At 42.6% G+C, this 23136-nt stretch overlaps 1 protein-coding gene across 4 annotated transcripts in view; it reads right to left on the bottom strand.

The window, feature by feature from the left end:
• caskin1 (CASK interacting protein 1) overlaps positions 1–23136 on the bottom strand; it is a 66186-nt gene that overhangs the window by 11238 nt on the left and 31812 nt on the right. Inside the window, exons 11-17 of one of the 4 annotated variants that reach the window (XM_039775961.1) lie at positions 20095–20307; positions 18112–18210; positions 12175–12293; positions 11961–12048; positions 11623–11723; positions 10860–10970; positions 9860–9961 (exon numbers count right to left, since the gene is read on the bottom strand). In XM_039775961.1, the coding sequence (XP_039631895.1) occupies positions 9860–9961; positions 10860–10970; positions 11623–11723; positions 11961–12048; positions 12175–12293; positions 18112–18210; positions 20095–20307 (833 nt within the window). The remainder of the gene's footprint in view (positions 1–9859; positions 9962–10859; positions 10971–11622; positions 11724–11960; positions 12049–12174; positions 12294–18111; positions 18211–20094; positions 20308–23136) is intronic. The other 3 variants (XM_039775962.1, XM_039775963.1, XM_039775964.1) reach the window with 3 other exon arrangements.

Here is a 23136-nt window from a genome sequence, read left to right as displayed (position 1 = left end):
TTCTGCAGTGAAGCATCACCACTTCCAGTGTTCCCATGAGACATGTTTCATACTCATCCCCATGAGTCAGGCCAAACAACGATCAAGACAACAGAAGAGTGGTGGGTCTTCAAAGAAATTCAGGGTCTAACATCAAGTGCAGTTGTTATGATGTTGAAGGTGTCGGCCATAATTATCATATGCCTCAAAAGGCCCATAAAGAGTAACTGGTCAATATTATACCACTTTGTTTTGGCATTTGTGGCAGACAATGGAGGAATGAGATTAAAGACTTGGAGTATGCTTGTGATAGCACCCCACCAAAGATGGACTTGTGGTTTCACATAACTGTTGACTGTCTGACTCCTTTGTTCTCTTTGCCCAACTCATCGGACTGAGTCACCCTTTCCTTTTCGAGTTTGAAAACTACCTAGTGGTGGTCACTTCAATGCATTGTCAGCACTCAGCTAGTAAAGTGGATGGCTACCTGCATTCTCTTGAACCATGTGGTCAACAGCAACAGTGAACACTTCCTCCATTAAACTGACTAATGACTTTGCTCTACTTACATATAAACACCAGGCATATGTGAGGAGAGGCTTAAAGTTACACCAGCACACACACACACCACACACACAATGGAGGGGCTTGTGCACCAAAGCAGTCGTTTGCGCCAGTCTGAATATGCGAGGAGTAAAGCCAAAAGTGGCAAGGTTCCACAGTCACTTAAAAGAATGTGAGCACATGGTACAAAGCCATGAAGAGAGCAAAGAGCTGAGCAAAATTTTCCCTGGGGTCGAGCCAACAGGCAATATTCTTGGGTGCCAGCCAGCTAGGAATGGAGAAACTGAGAGCACACAGAAACTCCGCCAGTATACAACTCTGGAAATGGCCGCCTTAAAAGTCAACGGCTGCGGCGTTTCTGCTCAAGTGTGATGTGGGCAGCCTGTGAACACTGGCAGCGGAAAGTTACCGTATTTTTAGAAACAAGATATTTATAGCCATAAAGCATACTTGTGTTGGTTTGTCGAGATTTCAGACTTTAGTCGTCCACTGGGCAGCCAGATTGTTTAGCTCAACAAGCTAGTAGACAGAACAGCATGAATTCATCACAGTAAAGATTCTATAAGAGCTCACGGGGATGGTGGTTCGAGCAGAACAAACTGTTTCACGATTCTCAGAGAGGGAGAATCCCTCCTGTTAACAACACTGTCAAGATTGGGGTTCATTTCTTCTGGGTTCAAAAATGCTGGCACCACATTATTTGTTTTATTTCTTAATTAATTCTTAATGTCATCTACATTGAGGATGTCATTGGTTTGTCCCCAGATGATACCCTAACACCTCCAGGATTTAGAAGCTGCTGTCTCTAAACTACTGCAGGAAATGGACACCAAGACATGTCACTTATTACAAACCCAGCTCACCTTAAGACACGGGGGACCAGCCACAGTCATAGAAAGTGACCCGAAGAAGGTCACACTGACAGACCTTAAAACATCCTCTGAAGTTAGTCGGGTGGCATCAGAAGCTCATTACAAACTTCAAGAGCATTAAAGCTCTAAATGAAACAAGTTCCAAAATCCAATGAACCATATTAATGGCAGAGTTTTAATCGCTACCCATCCATCATTGCCAGACATTTTAAGATCATAAAGTCACAGGCAAAGTGGGACTCGGCAACCTAGATGGCAAATGGTGAAAAATGTCAAAAGATAGGCGTCCTGAGGGCTGTGTCATCATAGCTAAAACACTCCGTTTTTGAGAAAGAAAGTGTGCAGCTGTCACGTGGCAGTTCAAAGTGTACACTGGAATAGCAGGCAGGCATTCAACTGCCTGAAGACATCTTCCCAACTCGCCAGATGGCCTTCTATAGGAAGGGCTATGGGAAGTTGTTCCCCCGATCACTGTAAAAACAGTTAATGTGTGCGCATCCATCATCAATTAGCAATGGCCTGATCACTCCTTCGGTATTCAGGACAAACCTCGGGTACAACCCCTTAGTTCTGTATTTCAAATGCTGAAAAAGGACCTTGGTAGTTCCAGAAATGGCCCATTTGAGGAACTTCAAGGAGTGTTGTGGTGTCAGACATAAAAGATCAAAATGTTAGATTTCCTACTATAAAATTGTGACTGTCCCTTTTGGTGGTGACCTTGGAAGGATGAAGACCTTTATTAAATACCAGTAACAGCGGACTGCACGATAACGTTCAGTGACTACACTTGACTTGAGCATTCCTAGTTTTCATCCTCTTTCTCTGTATGTTTAGAATTCGTTTGCTCAGAGGTTGATGCAATTGCTGCTTCCTTTTCTCCACCCTAGCGGCCCGCTTCTTCTCTTCTTTCGTCTGCATCTTTTCGCATTAAAACTGACTGAAGTCAGTGTTTGTGTTGCAATTACTTAATAGATTTTCCTTAATTTTTCACTTAAGCTAGCACTTAAGTCTTCAATCTGCCTGAAGAATGTTTTAAGATATGAAGAGGTAGGGGAAGTGATGGTGAAGGTGGTAGGGATGAGAACGGCGCCTGTACGCATGCGCCACATGGCCGCCCTGCTGCCCACTGCCAAGAATTGATTCTACAATAAAATAAAATAAAAATAAAAAGAGTAATAAAAATCAATCACCCCAAAAGTGGACAGTAGAGGTCATGTAAGTATATGTGTACCAAATTTCAGGCCAATAGGTCAAACGGTTTGCGAGCTACAGGGGATTTAAAATCCTGGACAGACAAACAAACAGCCACGGTGGAGTATTATAGAAGAAGACTAGCTGTTCCCCATGGCTCTTCCCGCACAGTAGTGAAACAGGACAAACTTTAAAACTCAATAAAAAATTAAAAAGAAAGTAATAATTTGTATTGAGAAGAATTTATATTGATAGCTTTCATATCCAAGGACCTCTTGATATACTGTACAAAATTTTTGGTTTTGCTATCGGGGCGAGAATGCAGCTGTGATGTCTTTGCCGAAAATGTAAAAAGTTGGCAAGGTATCTCTGGACTAGCAGAAGGTAGGTATGCTTCAACGTCGAACGTTGCCTGTGCATCTGATCATGTTCAGCTCTGATGGGAGTGTCCCCCGATTGGGGAGAAGAGCATGTGGCCATGATATCTCTGTCAATAAGCAGCTACCTTCTAAAACACATGTAGTTGTGATCTCTCTCAAAAAAACGCCAAACTTTACTCTTTAACAATCTCTAGATGGTCAAGTCTGCTGAACAAACAGGTATTGCTAGCTAAGCCGAGGCAAGGTACACTCCAACATGTGGTGAGAGGTAGAGCGACTGGAATGGAGGATGATGCGTGCCCTGCCCAGCTCCCTACTCCTGAGGTTACGCCTCGGCCCACAGCCTGCCTCTCTGATTCGTGTGAATAAATCGGTGCCGCAACCAAACTATGATACTTAGCACAATGAGAGAAGTCACAAAATGAAGCAAATTATAGAAAAAAACCCGATCTAAATCCGTTAAATAAGTTCTCTCGTGAAAAGCGGACAGACATACAGACAGATGTTGGATTTTATATCTAGAGAGAGATTACTGGTCACATGGTGTGGGAGGACATTGAGGGCTACACATGATAGTGTTAGACGGGCCAAAAGCACACAAACACAAAATCCGCCAGGATTATGTAATTTGAACAGAGCCAAGCAAGTGGGGGAGATGCTGGCATTGCTACCTTCTGCTATGAATAAGGCGACATTCTCAATGGTGGCAAGTTAATCGTTACACCAAATGGGTGAAACAGTTCAGCTTCAAGGATAGGAAGACTCAGCACAGAAGTCACCAGTCTGTGTAATGGTTTGTTTCGGTAGGTACCACTTAAACAAAAAACATATTGTAGGGATGCTCTGATCTATTGGCTGATTGAAACTGAACGATTTTCACTAAAAAAACACTCAACTGGTGATTGGTTAAAAGGCCATTCACAATGAAACAATATTTTCAGCTCCTGCTTTTCTAAGCTTTACGGTAATGTAGTTGTAGTGCTCCTTTACACAAAGTATTACGATAGTCGAGCCAGCCCACTATCTTTTCTTTTTTGGCAACAAACTTCCTGCAGGGGCGGCATGGTGGCGCAGTGCCTCGCAGTTAGGAGACCCAGGTTCGCTTCAGTCCAAAGACATGCAGGTTAGGTGGATTGGCGATTCTAAATTGGCCCTAGTGTGTGCTTGGTGTGTATGTGTGTGCCCTGCGGTGGGTTGGCACCCTGCCTGGGATTGGTTCCTGCCTTGTGCCCTGTGTTGGCTGGGATTGGCTCCAGCAGACCGCCGTGACTCTGTGTTTAGATTCAGCGGGTTGGAAAATGGATGGATGGATGGATGGAACTTCCTGCAGTGTAAACAAAGAGCAGCGAGTGGACGCTTGTACTATCAGTGAACAGGAGGCCATTGGTAGATTTACATTAAAGAAACTGGATAATAAACCGAAAAAAAGTTATCTTAGAAGTCGTCCTGTGCAACTATGCAAATGGCAAGAAAAGCTACTTTAAGGAATTCAGACCTTTATTTTGTTTAAATTAAAAAAACACACTGCTTGGGTATGGACAGCGACCTTGTTTAAAATGCAGCAGCTTACACTTTTAGTTGGAAAAAGAAAACACAAAGACGCATTTGAAACTGCTGCTTAGTAAACAATAGGCTTTTTTTCTTTTAGCTTTGTACTGTGTTTATTATTTGTTGCTGCGTCTCATACAGCATATGTTTTGGTAAGAAACACGCACTAAGTAATTAAAATGGTACTCCATATTTTATAATTCACTTCAAGAATTGTGATTGTCTACTTGATACAATGAAGAAAACACACACCTGTATAAATACAGTAAATGTATATTTTAACAGCAAACAGCTGTAGTGCAATTAATGATTTAAAAAGATTAAAACCTTTAAGTTCATGTATATTTGCATTGAGCAGCATTTAATTGCCAATATCGATTATCTGATTGTGTGAGAAAATATATAATTTTTGTTTTTTTTTAACTTAGCCTTGTTTCAGATAGATACAGAAGAAATGAAACAATATGACAGCTTGTAATCATGAGAAGCATTTTATTTTCTTTTATGCCATATGTATTATGGATAAATATGCTTGTACATATCTTATTAGTTGTATTAGTATGTATTTTAGGGCAAATGTATTTATTTTTCTATTTTATGATCACTGAACAATAAGCCAACAGAATTTAATTTTGTTAATACAAAATGAACAGTTAACAGCTGTGTTCTGCGGTATTGGAATCGGCTGATCAAGTAACATGAAAACGGTGATCGCCATTGGCCTTAAATGACCTGATCAGAGCATCCCTAATATACATTATCTGATTATGGTTCATACTTTAAAGGTTGTATCACTGCAGAATTGTGTAAGGCAAGGAGAGGTGAGCAGAGCAAGGACGGCAGAGGGACGTGTAAGAGGGATGCTGTAAGGTAGAAACCCAACGGACTCTTGAAGATGAAGGAGAACTCTTTGGTACTCATCAGCTAAACTTGCTGTTCTGTAATCTGAAGACCTTCAAACTCGAGTCCCGCTACTAACTTCTCAGGAAGACTGAGTGGCCAAGAGGGAGCAGGGATAAATGGTGCCATTAACTAGGTTTGTTCTGGGAGAGCGTCAAGAGAGAGCGGGAGTCTGACTGGCCACGGGGGCCCAGGGAGCTCTCTTTGCTCTCCAATGGCCGAATAGGCTGTTCTGTAATCCAAAGGCCCAGAGACTGAGAGGTTCCTGGAGCAGTGATAGAGCAGCAATAAGACGATAACCTAATCACTGCATATCGCCCACCCACAGACTAATTTGATGGAAAGAGCATAAAATGTAATAGGGCCCTTAAGACATAAGATCTCATCATTAACAATGGCACAGATGGCTACCACACAGGCCTACACTTATCAATATTGAGACAACTGACCATTAAACCTAACCTGCATGTCTTTGGGATGTTGAAGGAAATTCTGAAGTACCCAAAGATCTCCCCCAACCCCTACCACCACACTGACTGGGGTAAAAAATCCAAACTATATTTTAATGCTTGGTATAATTTTCAAACATAATGCATATAAGCGTGTAAACAATTTCTCTTTTGTATTAGGTGCATTTTAGAGAACACCTCTTAATCTGTGAAGTTGATCTAAAACCTCATGTTGTTGGGTTGACCATACAGTTATAAGATGCCCAGCTCCAACGCTGGTCTTAACTGTTGTGAATTTTTGGTGATGTTTTGCATTAATGCCATTAGTTTACTTGCAGTCGTTTTTGTTTTCAGATAATACATTAACCATGGTGGTCCCCTAAGACTAAAATCAGGCCTGCATTAATACTTGTAGATGTTTTACTGATCGATACTGAAAGGTGTGCCTGTGGGGTTTTGAGAGCCAGGACACCGGCTGTGGGCTGGCAGCTGAAAAGCAGCGAACGGACGTGAATCGGCTAAATATCCACGACCGCAGATTCATTATTTATTTATTGACATCACAGACTCCCACTAACTGGACTGGAGTTTTTAACAGGGATTTTTCCATTAACGGAGAGCATAACTGAACATCAGGCATGCAGATTTGGTTCTTCAGTTCAATAAAATGAAGATTATTGTGGCATCAGAAAGTTGTGATGTTCTGCACGTTGATTAGATATTGCACTGCGCTCTGTATGTGTGACACTACTACTATTATTAATCAGAGGCGGCTTTAGGGGTGTGCGGGGCCTAGCGCTGACCAACCCCACGCGGGGTCAGTTACGTCAAATGCTGTTACCGGTATGTGTGGACTGTAGAAACTCGTGAATTTAATAAAAATTAATGTTAACATACATCGGATTTTCTCATTACAGCATTCAGCTAAATTTTGGCAAGATAACACGCAGACTTTATCAAAATATAACTAGAGAATGTAACTGGACAAATCTGCTCAAACGGGACACGTGGGCCTCAAAAGCGGGGCCAACTTAGGCGCGGAGACTCGGTGGGTTGCCCCACTTGCCATCCCCAAACGGCGCTCTTGTTATTCTTCTTCTATCGGCTGCTCCAGTTAGGGGTTGCCACAGCGGATCATCTTCTTCCAGATCTTTCTGTCCTCTGCATATCATCTCTAATTTCAAAGTCATGTTTAATTCATACCTTTACGTACTGCTTTAAATGTTGGATTGTTGGGAATTTTATATGGGGTTTGTGTTTTCGCTATTCAGGTCTAAACACAGACATTCAGTTACTCACACTGACATGTCCAGCAGTAACAATCACCACAACAAGGCGTAAACAGAAAGGGGCAGTTGTTGTGGCTTCACCATCAGGTTTGTGAAACACTCCCAGTTGATTCATACATGGGACCTTCTCTTTATGGCAACTGTCTAACATTCAAGTAACAATGTTCTCCTACACCAGGGTTACTCAGCTCCAGTCCTGGAGGTCTGCAGCGGACACAGGTTTTCATTCCAACCAGTTTTATAATTAGAAGTCAGAGCTAGCAGATAATGAACCTTCGGAATTAATTAAGTGGCTTGTTAATGCTTTCATTCTTCCAAAACAAATCTTTACCACATTGTAGATTATTTCGTTTTCTCAGAACATTATCCATATGTTTTGTGGTCTGGAACTGATTTGTACCTCTTGGACTTTGCCTTCTCTTTCATTTGCTTCAAAACTTTGTGTTAACATGCATAATTCACGATGCATGCACACAGGTTCAAATGGAAGCACGTTAGCTGGAGAGCTGGTGGTTCCTTTGTCATTTGCACCCCTTTAGATAGATAGATAGATAGATAGATAGATAGATAGATAGATAGATAGATAGATACTTTATTAATCTATTAACTGATGGCTGATTAAGAAAACAGAAAACAGTTAAAACCTAAACATAAATTGAGGGTTATGAATCAAAACAAACAAGTTTACTAAAAACAAGCCAAATTGTTTCTTTAGTAGTTAATAAATGGGTTCTAATTAAAAATGTGATTAAAACAAAAACCTGCAGCCACTGTGGACCTCCAGGACCGGTGTTGAGTAAGCCTGATGTGCAATGTGGCATTCTGATCTGATATGGCATACACTCCCCACACTGAGATGACGCAGCTGTCATCAGACGTGATCAATTGGACCTGAGCTTTGTTGAACTAACAGATGTTTTTTCCCCCTATGTGCCTTTTTTGGCTTCTGTATTTCAATGTCCACTCAAGCCAAAGCTGACAATAATTGAATTCTGGCTGTTTGCAATTGAAAGGATTCAGACAAGCAGTGTGGTTAGTGGTTAAGTCTTTGGGTTTTAAACCCTGAGGTTGTGGGTTCAAATCCCACTGGGTGACCAAGAACAAGTCATTTCACCTGCCTGTGCTCCGACTGGAAAAACAAAAGAAATGCAATCAATTACCTGAAATGTGGTAAGTCACCAAGGATGAAGGTATGTAAACCACATGCCTCTATAAATATCACTCACGTATCGCAAAGATGTTTTGGAAATTGTGGATCATTATTGGACTTTCTACTCTACAGTTAACATGCCTGGTAGCAGAAATATTTTCTGGACTAATCTCACTATACCCTAGACCAGTGGTCTCCAACTCTGCTCCTGGAGGGTCGCAGTGGCTACAGGTTTTCATTCTAACCCTTTTCTTAATTAGTAACCTGTTTTTGCTGCTAGTTAACTTCTTTTGAATTCATTTTAATTGACTTGTTCTTGAAGAGTCCGACTCCTTAATTGTTTCTTTTTTCCTCAATTAGCTGTCAAACAGTAATGAGAAACAAAATGAGCCGTAACATGACCAGTAAACTGTGCCGATCATACAATATCTGAAACTAGAGAAAGGTGAAGGTCTCAGGAATGCTGATCTGCTCAGGTCTCCAAAACATTTTAACAGCGCTCTTAGAAAAGAGAAAATCAACCATTTCAGAAATGTCTGCTGTTGCACAATGAGAGCAGCAACAAATCATGGAATTAAAGAACGGGTTTAATTAAAGACAAGACTCGACACCTAATTAAGCAACTGGCTGGAGTTTGAGGCCCTGACTTAGTTGGTCTTCTGTTGGCTCACTCACTTCACGGTTCATTTCTGTTTGGGTGCCACTTAAAGAAAGAAATGAAGCAATTCAGAGGAATGATGAAGAAATTCAGGGGAATAAATCTTAAAAAACAAGTCAATTAAAATGAAAGGAAAATGAATTAATTAGCAGCAAAAACTGGTCACTAATTAAGAAAAGAGTTAGAATGAAAACCTGCAGCCACTGCAGCCCTCCAGGACTGGAGTTTGAGACTCCTGCCCTAGCCAGTGGTGCACAGCCAAAGGGGTTATGTCTGACATGATTCTTTTATAGAATATCTATCTATCTATCTCTTATATAGTGCCTTTCATATCTATCTATCTATCTATCTATCTATCTGTTATACAGTCCCCTATCTATCTATCTATCTCTTATATAGTGCCTTTCATATCCATCTATCTATCTATCTATCTATCTATCTATCTATCTATCTATCTATCTATCTAATATTGTTCTACCATGTATTATTTAAGTAATTGATGGCATAGAGGAACAAAATATTGATTTGTAATTGCAAACTGCGTTTTTTTTTTAAATACTATCTAGTTTGAGTTTCTGTGGTGGGCGCCCTGCCCGGGGTTTGTTTCCTGCCTTGCGCCCTGTGTTGGCTGAGATTGGCTCCAGCAGACCCCCGTGGCCCTGTGTTAGGATATAGCAGGTTGGATAATGGATGGATGGATAGTTTGAGTTTGTGTTTCTTAGACATGTTGGCCTCAGGGCCAGGTCAAATGTGACCATTTAGCCACAGCCAAATATATAAAGAGCTCAAAGTTTCTGATCTTTCACTCATTAGGCCAACTTAAATTCAAGGGTGAGCAAAGCCTCTCTTGAACAGGTAGCTCAAGGGTCTGTCACTCACAGGTTTGTGCTCTGGAAGCCATTCAACGACACTGAGCTTGTTGACTTCAGTGGTGATTTTCTTCCGATGACCAGGCTTAGTCACTCCGATGGCGGTCATGTCCTAGAACGGAAGAAAACAATTAGAGAAGTGCTAGACTGAGGAGAGCCAAAATGCATGGACACCGTCAAAAAGTGCACATTCATGTGCCAGTTGGGGTCCATCAGGTGCCATGCTACTTGTAATATGATTATGAAGGGCACAATGGACCATCTCAGTCTGTGACTATCAGCGCTATTCCCATAGAAATGTGGTGGTTCTGATGCGAGTCCCCCCCATGATGAGAGGTGAACATGGACAAAAGTCTTTGATGCCACTCTAGGCAGCTTATTCTGCCAACTCAGGCATTTATTCAACCAGCTGGAAACCACCTTTAGGAGTGTGGCCATCATCTGGGATCTCAGAGGTAACAATAAAGGTTGGTGATACAAACATAAATAAATAAAAGTGCCAAACTGGAGACAAGGGGCAGAGGAAGAGCGAATTTGAGGCCAAAACCAGAGGAGACAACTGGGCAAAGGAATTCCAAAACCAGGAATCAAACTGTACCTACGGGAGTCTAGAATGCTAGGATGGACAAAAATAGAGGAGTTAGAGATCCACTGGGACAGAGAGAAAAGCAACCAACCTGGGGAGCACAGGAGAAATAATCAGGGAAGTCTGACTGGGGATACTAAAGGCGGCTAATCAGGGCTGGGCAAGGTGAAAACCAAGGAGCAGATGATATGACAATGGAGACACTGAAACAGACGCACACAGTGTGCAACCTCCAGAAAACACAATGTCAGCACATAATCCGGGGTCACAGATGCATGATAATATTGCCCACATGGGTGTAGCATGTTCAGTCTGGTAGCCCACCACACCACAGGCACTTCCTCTCCCTCTCTGCCTCTCCAGCTCCCAAGACAGGAGTGGTTAGTCAGATGGCTCCTGGCCTTGAGGGGGGCGTCACTCTTACCTCAGGGGTCATGCGGCTAATAGTAGGAATGTCATAGCCGGCGTTGATGAAGTGTGGTGCGTAGATCTGGAGCTGAAACTCGCTCAGCCACTGGGACACAGCCTCTGCACTCTAGAAGAGAACACACGCAGCACACATCACTCTCCCAGGCCAGCCCACTCATCTGTCCACAACACACGTGCCTGGCTGCCCTTTCCTGACCCTCCACCCTGGTGGGCACAACTTGCTTAGGACTGCTGCCCACCACACAAAAACAGCCTCTCAGACATTCAAAGGGACCCCAGAGTTGTTGGGACATACAGAGGACAGCGAGACAGACAGGATGGAACACACATCTGCACCTCTGAAACTAGAACCTTCTCAGTTGATAATCTCCCAGAGATGATACAGGAATGATGGAAACAGGTGGGGCAGTGGAATGGGCATTTTACAGCAAATGTGAAAGGAGTATCCTGGCAGTAGAGATGAAGTCTCTGTATGGGTACCCCGAGTATAGAAAGAGAGCAAGGCAGCAAAAATGTGGGTGGGGGGCACAGTACATATATGGGCAGGGCTGACAGACACAGAGGTGGCAGCTTTTGGACAGTAGACCGCAAGGAGATTCCAGCCTAAGAAGCCTGCCACATTTCTCTGTGGGTGTCTGCAGCAGAGAAGGCACCGGGGGGCTATAGAGTCTTAACTTGCTCATCTCACCAAAAGGTAGGCCACCGGTTAGGAAAAAGGTAGACGTCCAGAGGTAAATGTGAGATGGGGGTTCTTTTACCTTGCCTTCTGATGGCAGCTCTGACTTTCTCTGTGCTGCCTGGTCACCAAATGACTGTTCATGATATGGGCAGCTAGCTGCACTTTGTGCTCTGGAAGATCCTATGGATAAGAAAATAGACAGGTTAGCATTGGGCATACTCAGTGTTCGCACATATCAGCTGCTCAAAGTGATGGCACAACTGCCAGCAGTGGGCATCATTAGTGTTGTGATTTCCAAAAAGAAATTGGCCATTTCTCTCCTATTGCCAATTCCAAATCTCTGAGCCAATTCCATCCGTTCCCGTGATGTCGACAAGCATGAATGAAAAAACTGTTTCCTCCCATCCATTTCAGCACCTGTATGGTGGTCCAAAGATTTCCCTGAAGATTCTGCACTGAGATGCTCCTTGGCCTTCTGGGACTGAGACAAAACAGTTGCCAAGAGCTTTGGTAGGGAAAAAAAAGAAAAAGGGCATTGCTTAAGAGGTCCAGATTAACATGCACACTCAGTGTCTCAAGTCTGTTGCGTCGGTCCAATGCTCAGCACTTTAGGATGGCTTTTATACCGTACCTTTACGCCCTCAGCCTGAGCGTGCAGAATGTGTGCACTGCTCCCTGCACTCTGTCCACTCCCAGATGACCGGGCACTTGCTACACTCCCAGAGCTGCCAACGCTGCTGCGGTCACCACCTGCCGTTAGAACAGAGACACACAGAAATGGATCAATCTCCATAGGAAGGGAGGGACAGAAAGTGCAAAGTTGTTCCTTGATAGACAGAACAGCAGAGAAATCCAAGCTCATTCAGGGCTGATCGCTCACTCAGACACTGGGGAAGTCAGCAGAACCAGAGTCCAAAGAAATATTAAACTCAATACCAGCTACTTCTGTGTCTGGACCCATGGTGAGGCAGGGAGGGAAAGGATAGTCAGTCCAAATAGAGAGGAGGAGATGGAGTCTACAGTGGCTGGTTTTCTTGAAAGAGTAAGTGAGGCAAACTCTCTAGTGATGTACAGTGAGGAGAAGAATAAGGGTCACCATAGAGGCAAAATGGACCAGAGCAGCTGCTGGTATGGCTGTGTGAGCTCTAGCCATAAAAGTTATCCTGAATGGCTCCATTCTGACCTCCTTTAGTCAGAGAGCGTCAGAGTACACCCTGCACTTCGGCATTAGGCACAGGGTTCAGCAGGCTGCAGATGGTGGAACCTGTGCTGGCATTACACATTACACTAGATTCATTTAACTATTTGTAAAGGGAAGATATGTTTAGGAGTTTTGGACTCAAAATGCAAACATTCTCATCCCCATGCCTCTATAACATAATGCCAAATTCTTCAAAGAAGTGGGGTAAAGGTAACCCACAGGAAGCTACTAAATCCTCATGTAGGTAAGCAGTACACATAGAGCTGCCCCCAACATTTCCCCAGTTTTGTTGCTTAAGACAAATTTGTCATCCAAATGTAAAATCATAACACCACACAATAGTCTATATATAAAGAATTCAACAAGACCCTAAAGAGACATCCTGCCTTGGACCCACTGCACCCATAAGTACTATTGGCTCCCCAAGTCTGAAGCACAGAAATGGGTTAGTAAATGAATGGAAGGATGAACTCTGCAAATCCTTAAACTCTTCTATGCAGCACTGTGTGCCAGTCATTTCTCTCTATTATATAAAAAAATCCTTTGACGCAACAAAACTTTTTGGAGACGAGACTTTATTGGAAAAGAGATTTTTTCTAAGTCCCGTGAGACGAGACTTTTGCCTTGACATTTTTTTCAAGTCACGCCATCCTCTCAAACATTTTCAATAAAGACCTCAACTCTCATTCTTGTGAATGCTTTTGTCAGACACACTTCCTGGGCTCTCAGCTCTTATACATTTTAACGTTTTCCTCACTTTAAGTTTCCAATTAAAAAAGACGTATTATGTCCAAATCTAATTGAGGAATTTCATCACAAAGAATTATCAACATAAAAATGAGTACACGCTCAATCCTAGCACAGAGAAACGAGGAAGTCAAACGAATTATTGCCAGAAATGTCGATCGGTTATGCATCAAATTGGTTAAATGCATCCAAAAATGTTGAACAGTTAAACTGCAAATTGGTTAAATGTGTATCAATAGACTATTCTGAAAGAGTTGGTGGTGATCGTGCGGAAGATGAAAACATCAACTTACAATATTACGAAGAATATCTACAACCGTTAACAACGTCCGGTCTTCCACCACACAAATTACTGTAGAAAGAAGGATGTATCCAAGTAAGTTAATAGAACATCTTCTGCGGATAACATATGCCATTTGTATTAAAACGTTAACAGTTTCCAGTTAGAATAGGTTTTGCAAAGACAATTAACAAATCTCTGAGTCAAACATTCGAAAAAGTAATTCTATTTAATAGAGAGAAAGAAATGAAACTCAATCACAGGCAGTTTCATAAAAATAAAAATCTGTTTAAATTGTACATCCGCATCCTCATACACGAGCGACAGAACTGCAAAGAGGCTAGCGTGTAGCGCAGACCGGGGGGTTGGCAAGCGAAGTGAGCAGGGGGTTAAGCCCCCTAGTTTTTTTTATAAAATACTGTATTTGAGGTTCACAAGTGTAGGAAAGGATATGTGCCATGGAGTGCTTCAATGGAAAATTGGGCCCATTAGTTATTCATGTATGCAAGAGAGATTGGCATAGAGGTTTTCAGGTTTGTTGATAGCGGCACCTACACTCGCTAACAAATGTCAATGAGAGGAAAGAAAAAAGAAAGAAAGAAAAGGGAAGGAACAAATGAAAAGAGAAAAAGAGAAGAATCAGCAAGTAATGTGAGGATGAGAGGAAAACAGGTTGGGAGAAGCAGTCTGGTGGAGCAAGCCGAGGAGAATAGTTCCAGGAATGATGAACTCTGTTAAGTGAGAGGCAGCAGGGACAATCGAGGGCACCAAGAGCTTTCTGAAGATTACTGGAGGAGGTTGAGGAAGAGAGAGCCGGGCTCAAGGGAACCAGTGGATACCAACGGAGGTAGCTGGGACAGAGAGCCAAAAGAGGATCGGGTTCATAGATGTCTCGTATCTGTTAACAACACATCTTAACAGTAGAGCAGAGTAGGCAGAAGAGGGAGACACTGGAGAACAAATCTTGTAGCGTGGCCAATTCTGTGGCTGTTTTTAACCTTTGGATGTTATCTATTTGTTGAGTTTCATTCTGGATTGGCTTTATTTTTCTTCACTGCACTGAACCTTCAGTCAGCTAGCACTGAAACATCTACCTGACCAGCACCCACATTAGCCCCAATAAGGCTAAAATCTATATTTAATGTCTTGAAGTTCTTCAAGTTTACAGCAGCACACCATCCCCATGATATATGCTAATACTACCAGAGCGAAGAGGCCTGCTTAAGATCATGCTGTGCATCAATGGTTGATCTTGGACTCATTTTGTGATTTCAAGCTCAACTCCTTATTATTCCTGCTGTGTATATTTACTGCCAACTGTGCACAGAACTTCCAGATAAACCGAGCAGATGGCACAGAACTCTTCAACAAGCATTACAGCTGGTTTTGGCCTGCCGCCTTAGCAATTAAACACAACAAATGGCACACAGTTATTTAACGCACGTGCAAAAGCATAGTTCATGAATAATGTAGAAAATTCATGAAATTAATTAGTTTGTACAAGTGGATAAACTAAAAATCTGTAAAATGAATGGTCCCTTGTGCTCAGTCTACAGTGACTGGTTTTAACAGTTAAACACAACAAGAAAAACAAGACTATTCAATGCTGGGGCTCTAGAAAAACCATGGACAGCATGACAAGGTGGTAACCTCACACTGCTCCATTCCATTTGCACTAGTGTGGTCCTGAGGTGTCAACCGTTGCACAGCTACGCTCGGGTCCTAATTTGGGATCCTGAGGTGGTTCATTGTGTGATGGGTGCGGCAACGCTCTGTATCAGTACATGTTCCTAAGCTAACCCCCAGCAATGGCCCGCTTCATCTACAAGACGCAATTTCTGTGTTAATCATGGACTGTCCCCCAACAAACCACACGTATACCATATGTGGTATCTCAATACTTTTGTGAGAAAAGTCAATAAATGACCTTATTTTTATGTCACTGCATTCAAGACAATATATTAGGGACAAGCAGGGCAGTTATCTGGGTTAGATAGTTGGGGTGAGTGTGGCATGCAGACCTGGTGAAAAAACAATAAAAAACAACCGCTGAAGGAACTCAAAATCTGAAAGGTATCACTTGAGGAAGCTTCTTATTCATCATTAAGTCAGTGGGATGGTGAGGATGCATGGAGTAGAGTTGGTGAAGGTGGATGAGTTTAAATACTTGGGATCAACAGTACAGAGTAATGGGGATTGTGGAAGAGAGGTGAAGAGGAGAGTGCAGGCAGGGTGGAATGGGTGGAGAAGAGTGTCAGGAGTAATTTGTGACAGACGGGTATCAGCGAGAGTGAAAGGGAAGATCTACAGGACGGTAGTGAGACCAGCTATGTTATATGGTTGGAGACGGTGGCACTGACCAGAAAGCAGGAGACAGAGCTGGAGGTGGCAGAGTTAAAGATGCTAAGATTTGCATTGGGTGTGACGAGGATGGACAGGATTAAAAATGAGGACATTAGAGGGTCACCTCAAGTTGGACGGTTGGGAGACAAAGTCAGAGAGGCGAGATTGCATTGGTTTGGACATGTGCAGAGGAGAGATGCTGGGTATATTGGGAGAAGGATGCTAAGGATAGAGCTGCTAGGAAAGAGGAAAAGAGGAAGGCCTAAGGGAAGGTTAATAGATGTGGCGAGAGAGAACATGCAGGTGATGGGGGTAACAGAGTAAGATGCAGAGGACAGAAAGATATAGAAGAAGATGATCCGCTATGGGCAACCCTAATGGGACCAGCCAAAAGAAAAAGAAGAAGAAGAAGAAGTGGAATCACTTTTGGATCACAGTGACATGCCTCCATCAAGTCTCTCTTTCAAGGTTGGTAACCATAAATAATGAAAACTTTTGTAAGGATACACCAGAAGGACTAAACTTAGTTTTAGAATTACTGAAGCAATAGAGGAAAATCTGGCAGCACAGTGTGTTTGTGTAAAGTGTGCGTGTGTTTACCTTCTGTGTGGGCTTTCCTTTGGGTACTCCAGCTATCCTCCCACATGTCTGCATGTTGTGTGTTAGGTTGGTGGACTTCTTTAAACTGGCTCCAGTGCAAGTGAGAGAAAGACTTGCACCCCTGTACACTAGGAGAAGTTCTAGCCCTCTGAAAGCCTGAACTGGATTAACCAGGTATAATAATTCAAGTATATACAAGGAAAACATCATAGACATCACACACAAGACCTTTATGAAGGGAGTGCAAGAAGGGAGTCACTGCTGATGATCACCCTCAGAAAAGGTGCAGCAGGATGGTGGAAGCAGCACGTGAAAAAGTGGAGTGTGTGGCGTTACCCTAAAATCATAACTACAGCAGGAAAAAAACAGAACAGGCAGAGATCTGAGTTTGGATGCCATGTAACCATTTGGAAAGCTTGTGAGGATGAAAAACAAGGTGCCCGGTGCCAAGCATAGAGCTGTCACATGATAAGGGTTCACCTTTAACAAGGACAATATCCCCAATCCCAAAGACCAAAAGGGAGAGATTTGGCAAGAAGAATGAGAACGACTGCGACCAAACAGGTCAATCACGATCCTTAACTCTCATGAAAGAGCTGGAGATATTCTGGCAAACAACAAAATCAGCAAAAACGGTGACATCCTACGGGGAAAAGCAAAGAGGCACACATCCAAAAATTGCTGTGTAATGGTGTTACAACTAGAGCAAAGAAAGCCTAGTGATCTTAGACTTACACAAACCATATTTGTATTCAGTGATTCGGTGAAAAAACAAAATTTCCAAGTTTAATGCATTTTTTAAAGAGTAGAATGTGCAAATGTTCAAAGAGTAAAGACTACCAAAGGGCACTATATGCTACTTGTGCTATTTCTTTAAACGCCAAATCATTTATATAGGCATGCCTTTATGTAAAATGCTAGTGCAATTTTTTTAAACATCTTTCTATATTTGAACCCATTAGTAATGCAGCATTTCATAACACCTCCTCCCCACCCCAAACACAAAACTGAAATCAAAGACACAAATCAATGCCAACTCCAGAAGGATAGAGGAAGAGAGGTCAATCCTAACAGGAAGGAAGAGGAGGAGGGTAAACTCAGTCCCAGGAAGATGAGAGAAGGGTCAGACATAACACTGAGAGTCTGCAGAGAGAGCACAAGCTTATTTAAAAAAAAGGAGTACAGCAAATCCAATTCTCCAAAAGCAACATAGGCCATCTGCACCACAACCTCAACAAAATGTAACAAGTGAAGGAATGGCTCACCTAAGAAAGCAGCCATGTTTATTTACCATCTGTAACGTGGAGGTCACTGTAATGGCCCAACATGCAAGGAGCTACTGTATGTATGTAAGCCAGCCTCAGAATCGGCAGCAAAGTTTCTAGAGTAAGAGTTACCTGCAAAAGGCTTCCGTAGCACCCAAATCTCCTCGCTGCCACCTGAGCCTGTGACCAGAGTGGGGGACCCATGTGGACTGGACTCAGATCCTCTAGAACCTTCAATAAAAAACCTGAATTATTGTCAAGAAAGGAGAGAAGCCAAACCAATCCCTTCAACCCGTGGAAGGAAAAAAAGAGGACAGGACAGAATTGGACAGGTTATTTAGATTTTATCTGGGTGCCCCAAACCAGAAACAAGACAAAAAAAGGAGAATTTGAGAGGACAATGGGGCATCACGCTGTACCTCTGCTCTTTCATTTGTACATGCAAAGCCTGCATGTGGGCAGTGCCCCCCTTCCATTTATCACCTCCCCACCAAAGCAGTTTGGCTAGACACACCTGTGGCCTCAGAGCCCCTGACCCTACAGTTTTGCAATCTTACACCCTAGACTCTATAATTTAAAATTGGGCAGCCTTCTTTTAAATGCCAGCCAGACACCATCATCTGTACTTTTAGTTGTGGCCATGAAGTTCCTGCTCATGTTTGCCAAGATGGCATAATCTCATTCAGGTTTTTGCCATCTTTTTTCTCTACTTGCTGTCCAAAAACCCAGCCTTTGCTATTATAACTCAAACCTTGTCATTTTAGATTCTAGAGTCCATAGTCCCTATCAATGAGGTTAAGTTACATAAATAAATGACAAAAACAAACCAAAAAACCCACAAAATGCTCTTTTTTGTTATTCCTGCAACTAATCACTACATACCCGGGTGCCCACCATTGCAGCCTTTGGACCACAAGTTAAAATTTACTGCAATAATGACGAATCTCAATTGCTTTCCTTGGCTTTTCATGTCATCCGCATCCCAATGTCCACCCCTTATAAGTAGGTTACCTGCAAATTCCAAGTGCCATGTAATGTAAGTCAGGAAAGACACCAAGTGCCCAGCACTTGTACACAAAAACATGCCAGTCTCCCTGAGTATGCGAGATTTCCATGGCTCAACGCATAATGCAAGGAGGGATAAGTTACTAGCTCAGTGATGGCCAGCACCTCAAAGGTCCACAGTCCTTGCTGACCTGGCTGCACGGGCACTAATCTGAGCACTTTTCTTCCTACATGCAGTCCCATGTTAAAGAAATGTGAGGGCAGAAATACTAAATGTTGTAACTGATCTCCCCAAAGTTACAGACTTGCATGTTCAAATGAGGCGACATGAGCCATCAACAGGTAAAAATGATGCAGAACAGGGCACAGGAAGTGGGTACCTCACAGATGAGCCACAGAGAAAAGTTAACAAGATATGGGAAAAGAGAAAACGGTGCAAAACAGAAGGATGCAGTTGGCACTGGCCACGATCAGAATGAGCGGCTAGGTAGTCTGCTCCGTGATGCATGCTCTTGTCTTCCTCCCAATGCCTGGGTATACTGCCTCTGTGCCTTGGTGCCTGGCAGAGACTGACACCTAACCGATGTGTCTGATTATTTTTATGCAGTCTCTGGACACCTCAGCCCCCAGAAATCCTTCACCTTAAAGTCTGCCTCTAAGCATGCATGAATTTTGTGTCCATTTGTCTTCATGTAGGTGGTCTCCTTTTCCCCCTTCCACTTATTATTTAAAATGCCCCAAAATCTAGAAATGGTTAAGTATGTCATTATGGGTATTTGTATTCCTATAAAGCACAGCCATCCTCCTGAAAATGCCATGGAATGCTAGAAATCTCCCCTTTGGTTTACATCACTCTCAAGGTCACAACACTATCGGTGACTGAAAGCTTTACGTAAATGCAAGAGGCTTCTTGCTCATTTGGGTTAGGATGGCCGTTCATCACTATTCCCCATCCCTGTGCCAGGACTGCACAACGGACTGCTAAAAACGTTCATGGGTAGGTGGAGCATGGGGACTTGCTTGAGCGCACCTTGCACTTGATGGCCACATAGATGGAAAGAACAGAGCTTGGAAGCGAGAAGGAGAAAAGGCAAGCGGCCAGTGGTCTACCTGGTCCAGGACGTGGCTGTCCAGCACTGCTAGGTGCCCTGTGATAGCCAAAGGAACTGAAAAGGGGCTGATGGGAATGTGGAGGTGGCGGTGGAGGAGGCGGCAAATAATGGAACTGATGGTGCGTGTCACCGTTGGCCACGGTGGCGCAGGCCGGGACACACAGCGCCATCGTTTGAAACTGGTGGCTACAAATGACTGGGTTCCATGAACCTGGTGACAAAAATAAAGGAAAAGGGAAAAAAAAATTAAAAACAGAAAGTAAATCAAGCAAAGGCTGAGCCAACTGTGGTGTAAGAGAGGGGCTTCCCACTCCTCACTTGCAATGCCAGTGTATTATAAGCCACGTAGATCCGTCTGGCAATGTCAACGTTAGTGAAAATCTCAGGTACAACTGCACAAATGAATTTACATCATGATGAGGTGAATACAAGTGTGCGAGGGTCCATGCCCACGCTGACACAGGAGCACATATGAGCACAAACACACTCGCTCAGCGAGTACTCAAGTCACATTAATCAAACTGAAATGTATACCATGGCATATGCTGTAACAAGATCAAAACACTAAAAGCAAACCTGACAGAAGGACATATATCACTTACCCTGAACATCCCAATGAGGTTAATGGCTATGAATACAGACTCTGAAATATCTACGTTTAGGGTGCTACCCCAGTAATTCAAGTTGAAGCATAACAGGCCTTTCATTATATGCAGAAAGGAATTGATTATAATGGATTAAAAAAGTTGGTATCAAGTGCTAGGTATTTAAGGGACAGTTGGCACATATATAGACAGGGCAAATGCTATACTTTAAATATATTGTTTTTTCAGAGACACATTTTGAATGGTGGTCCAGAAGTAAAACAAACAAAATGCACAAAATGGAAGATTGACTGACAAATTGCTAAGGAGGAGAACAGCACTGAAAATTGTATTAATAACGTGGCAGCAAATGGGTATATCAAAAGGGCAGGAACATGCATATCATTGACTATGGCGATGACTTACAGTATACCCCAACTCTGTAAATTTCCTAGTAGTTGGATGCTTTAATGTGTATTATATAGGTAATGAAAATGATAGAAAGAACATTTTTCTATTATAAAAGGAAATGTTGGGATGAGACATTCTTGGAGATAATTTAAAGTCCCGCGAGACAAGACTATATGCAAAGAGATTTTGAAAAGTCACACAGTTCCCGCACTCTCAGCTCCAAACAGGGTCGGAAATAAAAGACAAAGAGTAGAAGACAAAGTAGAATGTCCTAAAGAGGTTCAAAAACGTTGGCGCGATACACATGCAGAGCAGGCTAGAGATTATGAAAGTACTAAAATTCAAAAGTCTCAAAAAACTGATAGTAAAGATTGCATTAGCGCTAACACACTCGGTGAAATAACGGAACAGCGAAAAGAGATCGAATATATGGACATAGGTGATATGACAGAAGTATGTAGATGTTGTTTGGCTTTAAACTTTAAGTTGGAGATTTGTAGATCGTCTAATACGTGTTGCCATCAGGGAAAAGTAGTGTTTCTTCTCAATGAAGAGGCGTATCCATGAGAATTAAAAGATTTGTTGTTTGGTGAAAGTGAAATCCACGTATGCGAGCGGCAGAGACATGAAGTGGCTGGCACAAAGCACAGGCTGGGGGGTAGGCGAGCGAAGCAAGCAGGGGGCAAAGCCCCCTAGTTTAAAATGAAAAACAATGTCAGTTTCACTGATGCATAATTTTACATGAAGTTAAATAGGAAGAAGAAGGTGTAGTGATGATCAGGATTCAGAAGTAAGCCTACATGGTAGAACAATTGAAATTGTGGATAAGTTTAAATACAGTATTTAGGATCAGTGGTAGCCAAAGATGGAAAATTAGATGCATTGTTAACCCACAGAGTGCAGTGTGGATGTAATAATTGGAAGACGGAATCAGGAGTATTGTGTGCTCAAAGAATTAAGTTGAAGGTTAAAGGTACGGTTTATAGGACAGTGGTAAGCCCAGCAATGACGCATGGAGCTCAGACATGGGCAAGAAGGGGAGTGCAGGAGAAGAAGTTAGGTGTGGCACTGAGATCAATGAGTGGGGTTACAAAAAAGGATAGAATCAAAAATGAGATAATTAGAGGTACAACAAGAGCGGGAGAGGAAGTACAAGGAAGTAGGTGATGAGGAGAGACAAGAAATATGTGGGCAAAAGAAGATGAGAATGGAAATCCTGGGGAAGAGAAAGCAAGGGAAGCCAAAGTAGAGGTGGTCTGATAAAGTGTCACATCTGAAGGAAAAAGGTTTCAATGGGGAGAAGGTGCAGAACCAAGCTGTACGGAGAAGACTGAGCACATACAAGTGGGAAAAGATGAAGAGGAAAGAGGAGGACAACAGAAAATGCCTCAATGCCTCTACCTATTTTGTGTGATTCTTTCATTTTACATACAGCATGTGCCCAGTGAGTTTTCCTTTTTAAAATTGACATAGTTGCTGGCATACAGCAAAATCACCGTTAAATGAATTCTTACACTGTGTGAAGGCATACACACACAAGCATTCACTTATCTCTGCCATCTTTAGTATTAACTCTCTCTATCCTAGCTGCTTTTGCTAGACAGCTATAGACATCATGACAACACTCCATTGTGCCCTGCCATTCCACGCTGCCATTTGCTGCATTCATTGTTTATTAGCACTGCTATTCTCTTCCTGTGGTGCCACATTTGTGAATTTTCTAAAATGTGCACTTCTGGGCCACCATACATTTTGTACTACTACAATATTTCATTTGGTACTGGCATTTTCAAATTTCCCTCTACATACATTGTTGTATTTCATTTTAACTATAATGCATTTTTATTTGGAGAATAGCAGATGTAGCCTATGAATGTAACTGATCTTTATAAAAGTCTGTTCACGCAGTATCTTGAGGAACATACTATTTAAAAGGAAGAGCATCAGGGAGATCCATTCCCTGCGGGCAACTGGGGCAGACACCCTGGGCCGTGCATGTGGTTGTGTGTGTGTGTCGACAGGGTGCTGCACGTTAATCCATCTTT

Source organism: Polypterus senegalus, chromosome 13 (assembly GCF_016835505.1).
Source record: "Polypterus senegalus isolate Bchr_013 chromosome 13, ASM1683550v1, whole genome shotgun sequence".
Lineage (NCBI taxonomy): Eukaryota > Metazoa > Chordata > Cladistia > Polypteriformes > Polypteridae > Polypterus > Polypterus senegalus.
The sequence above is the reverse complement of the archived record's forward strand: the minus strand, read 5'-3'. Positions and strand labels throughout refer to the sequence as shown.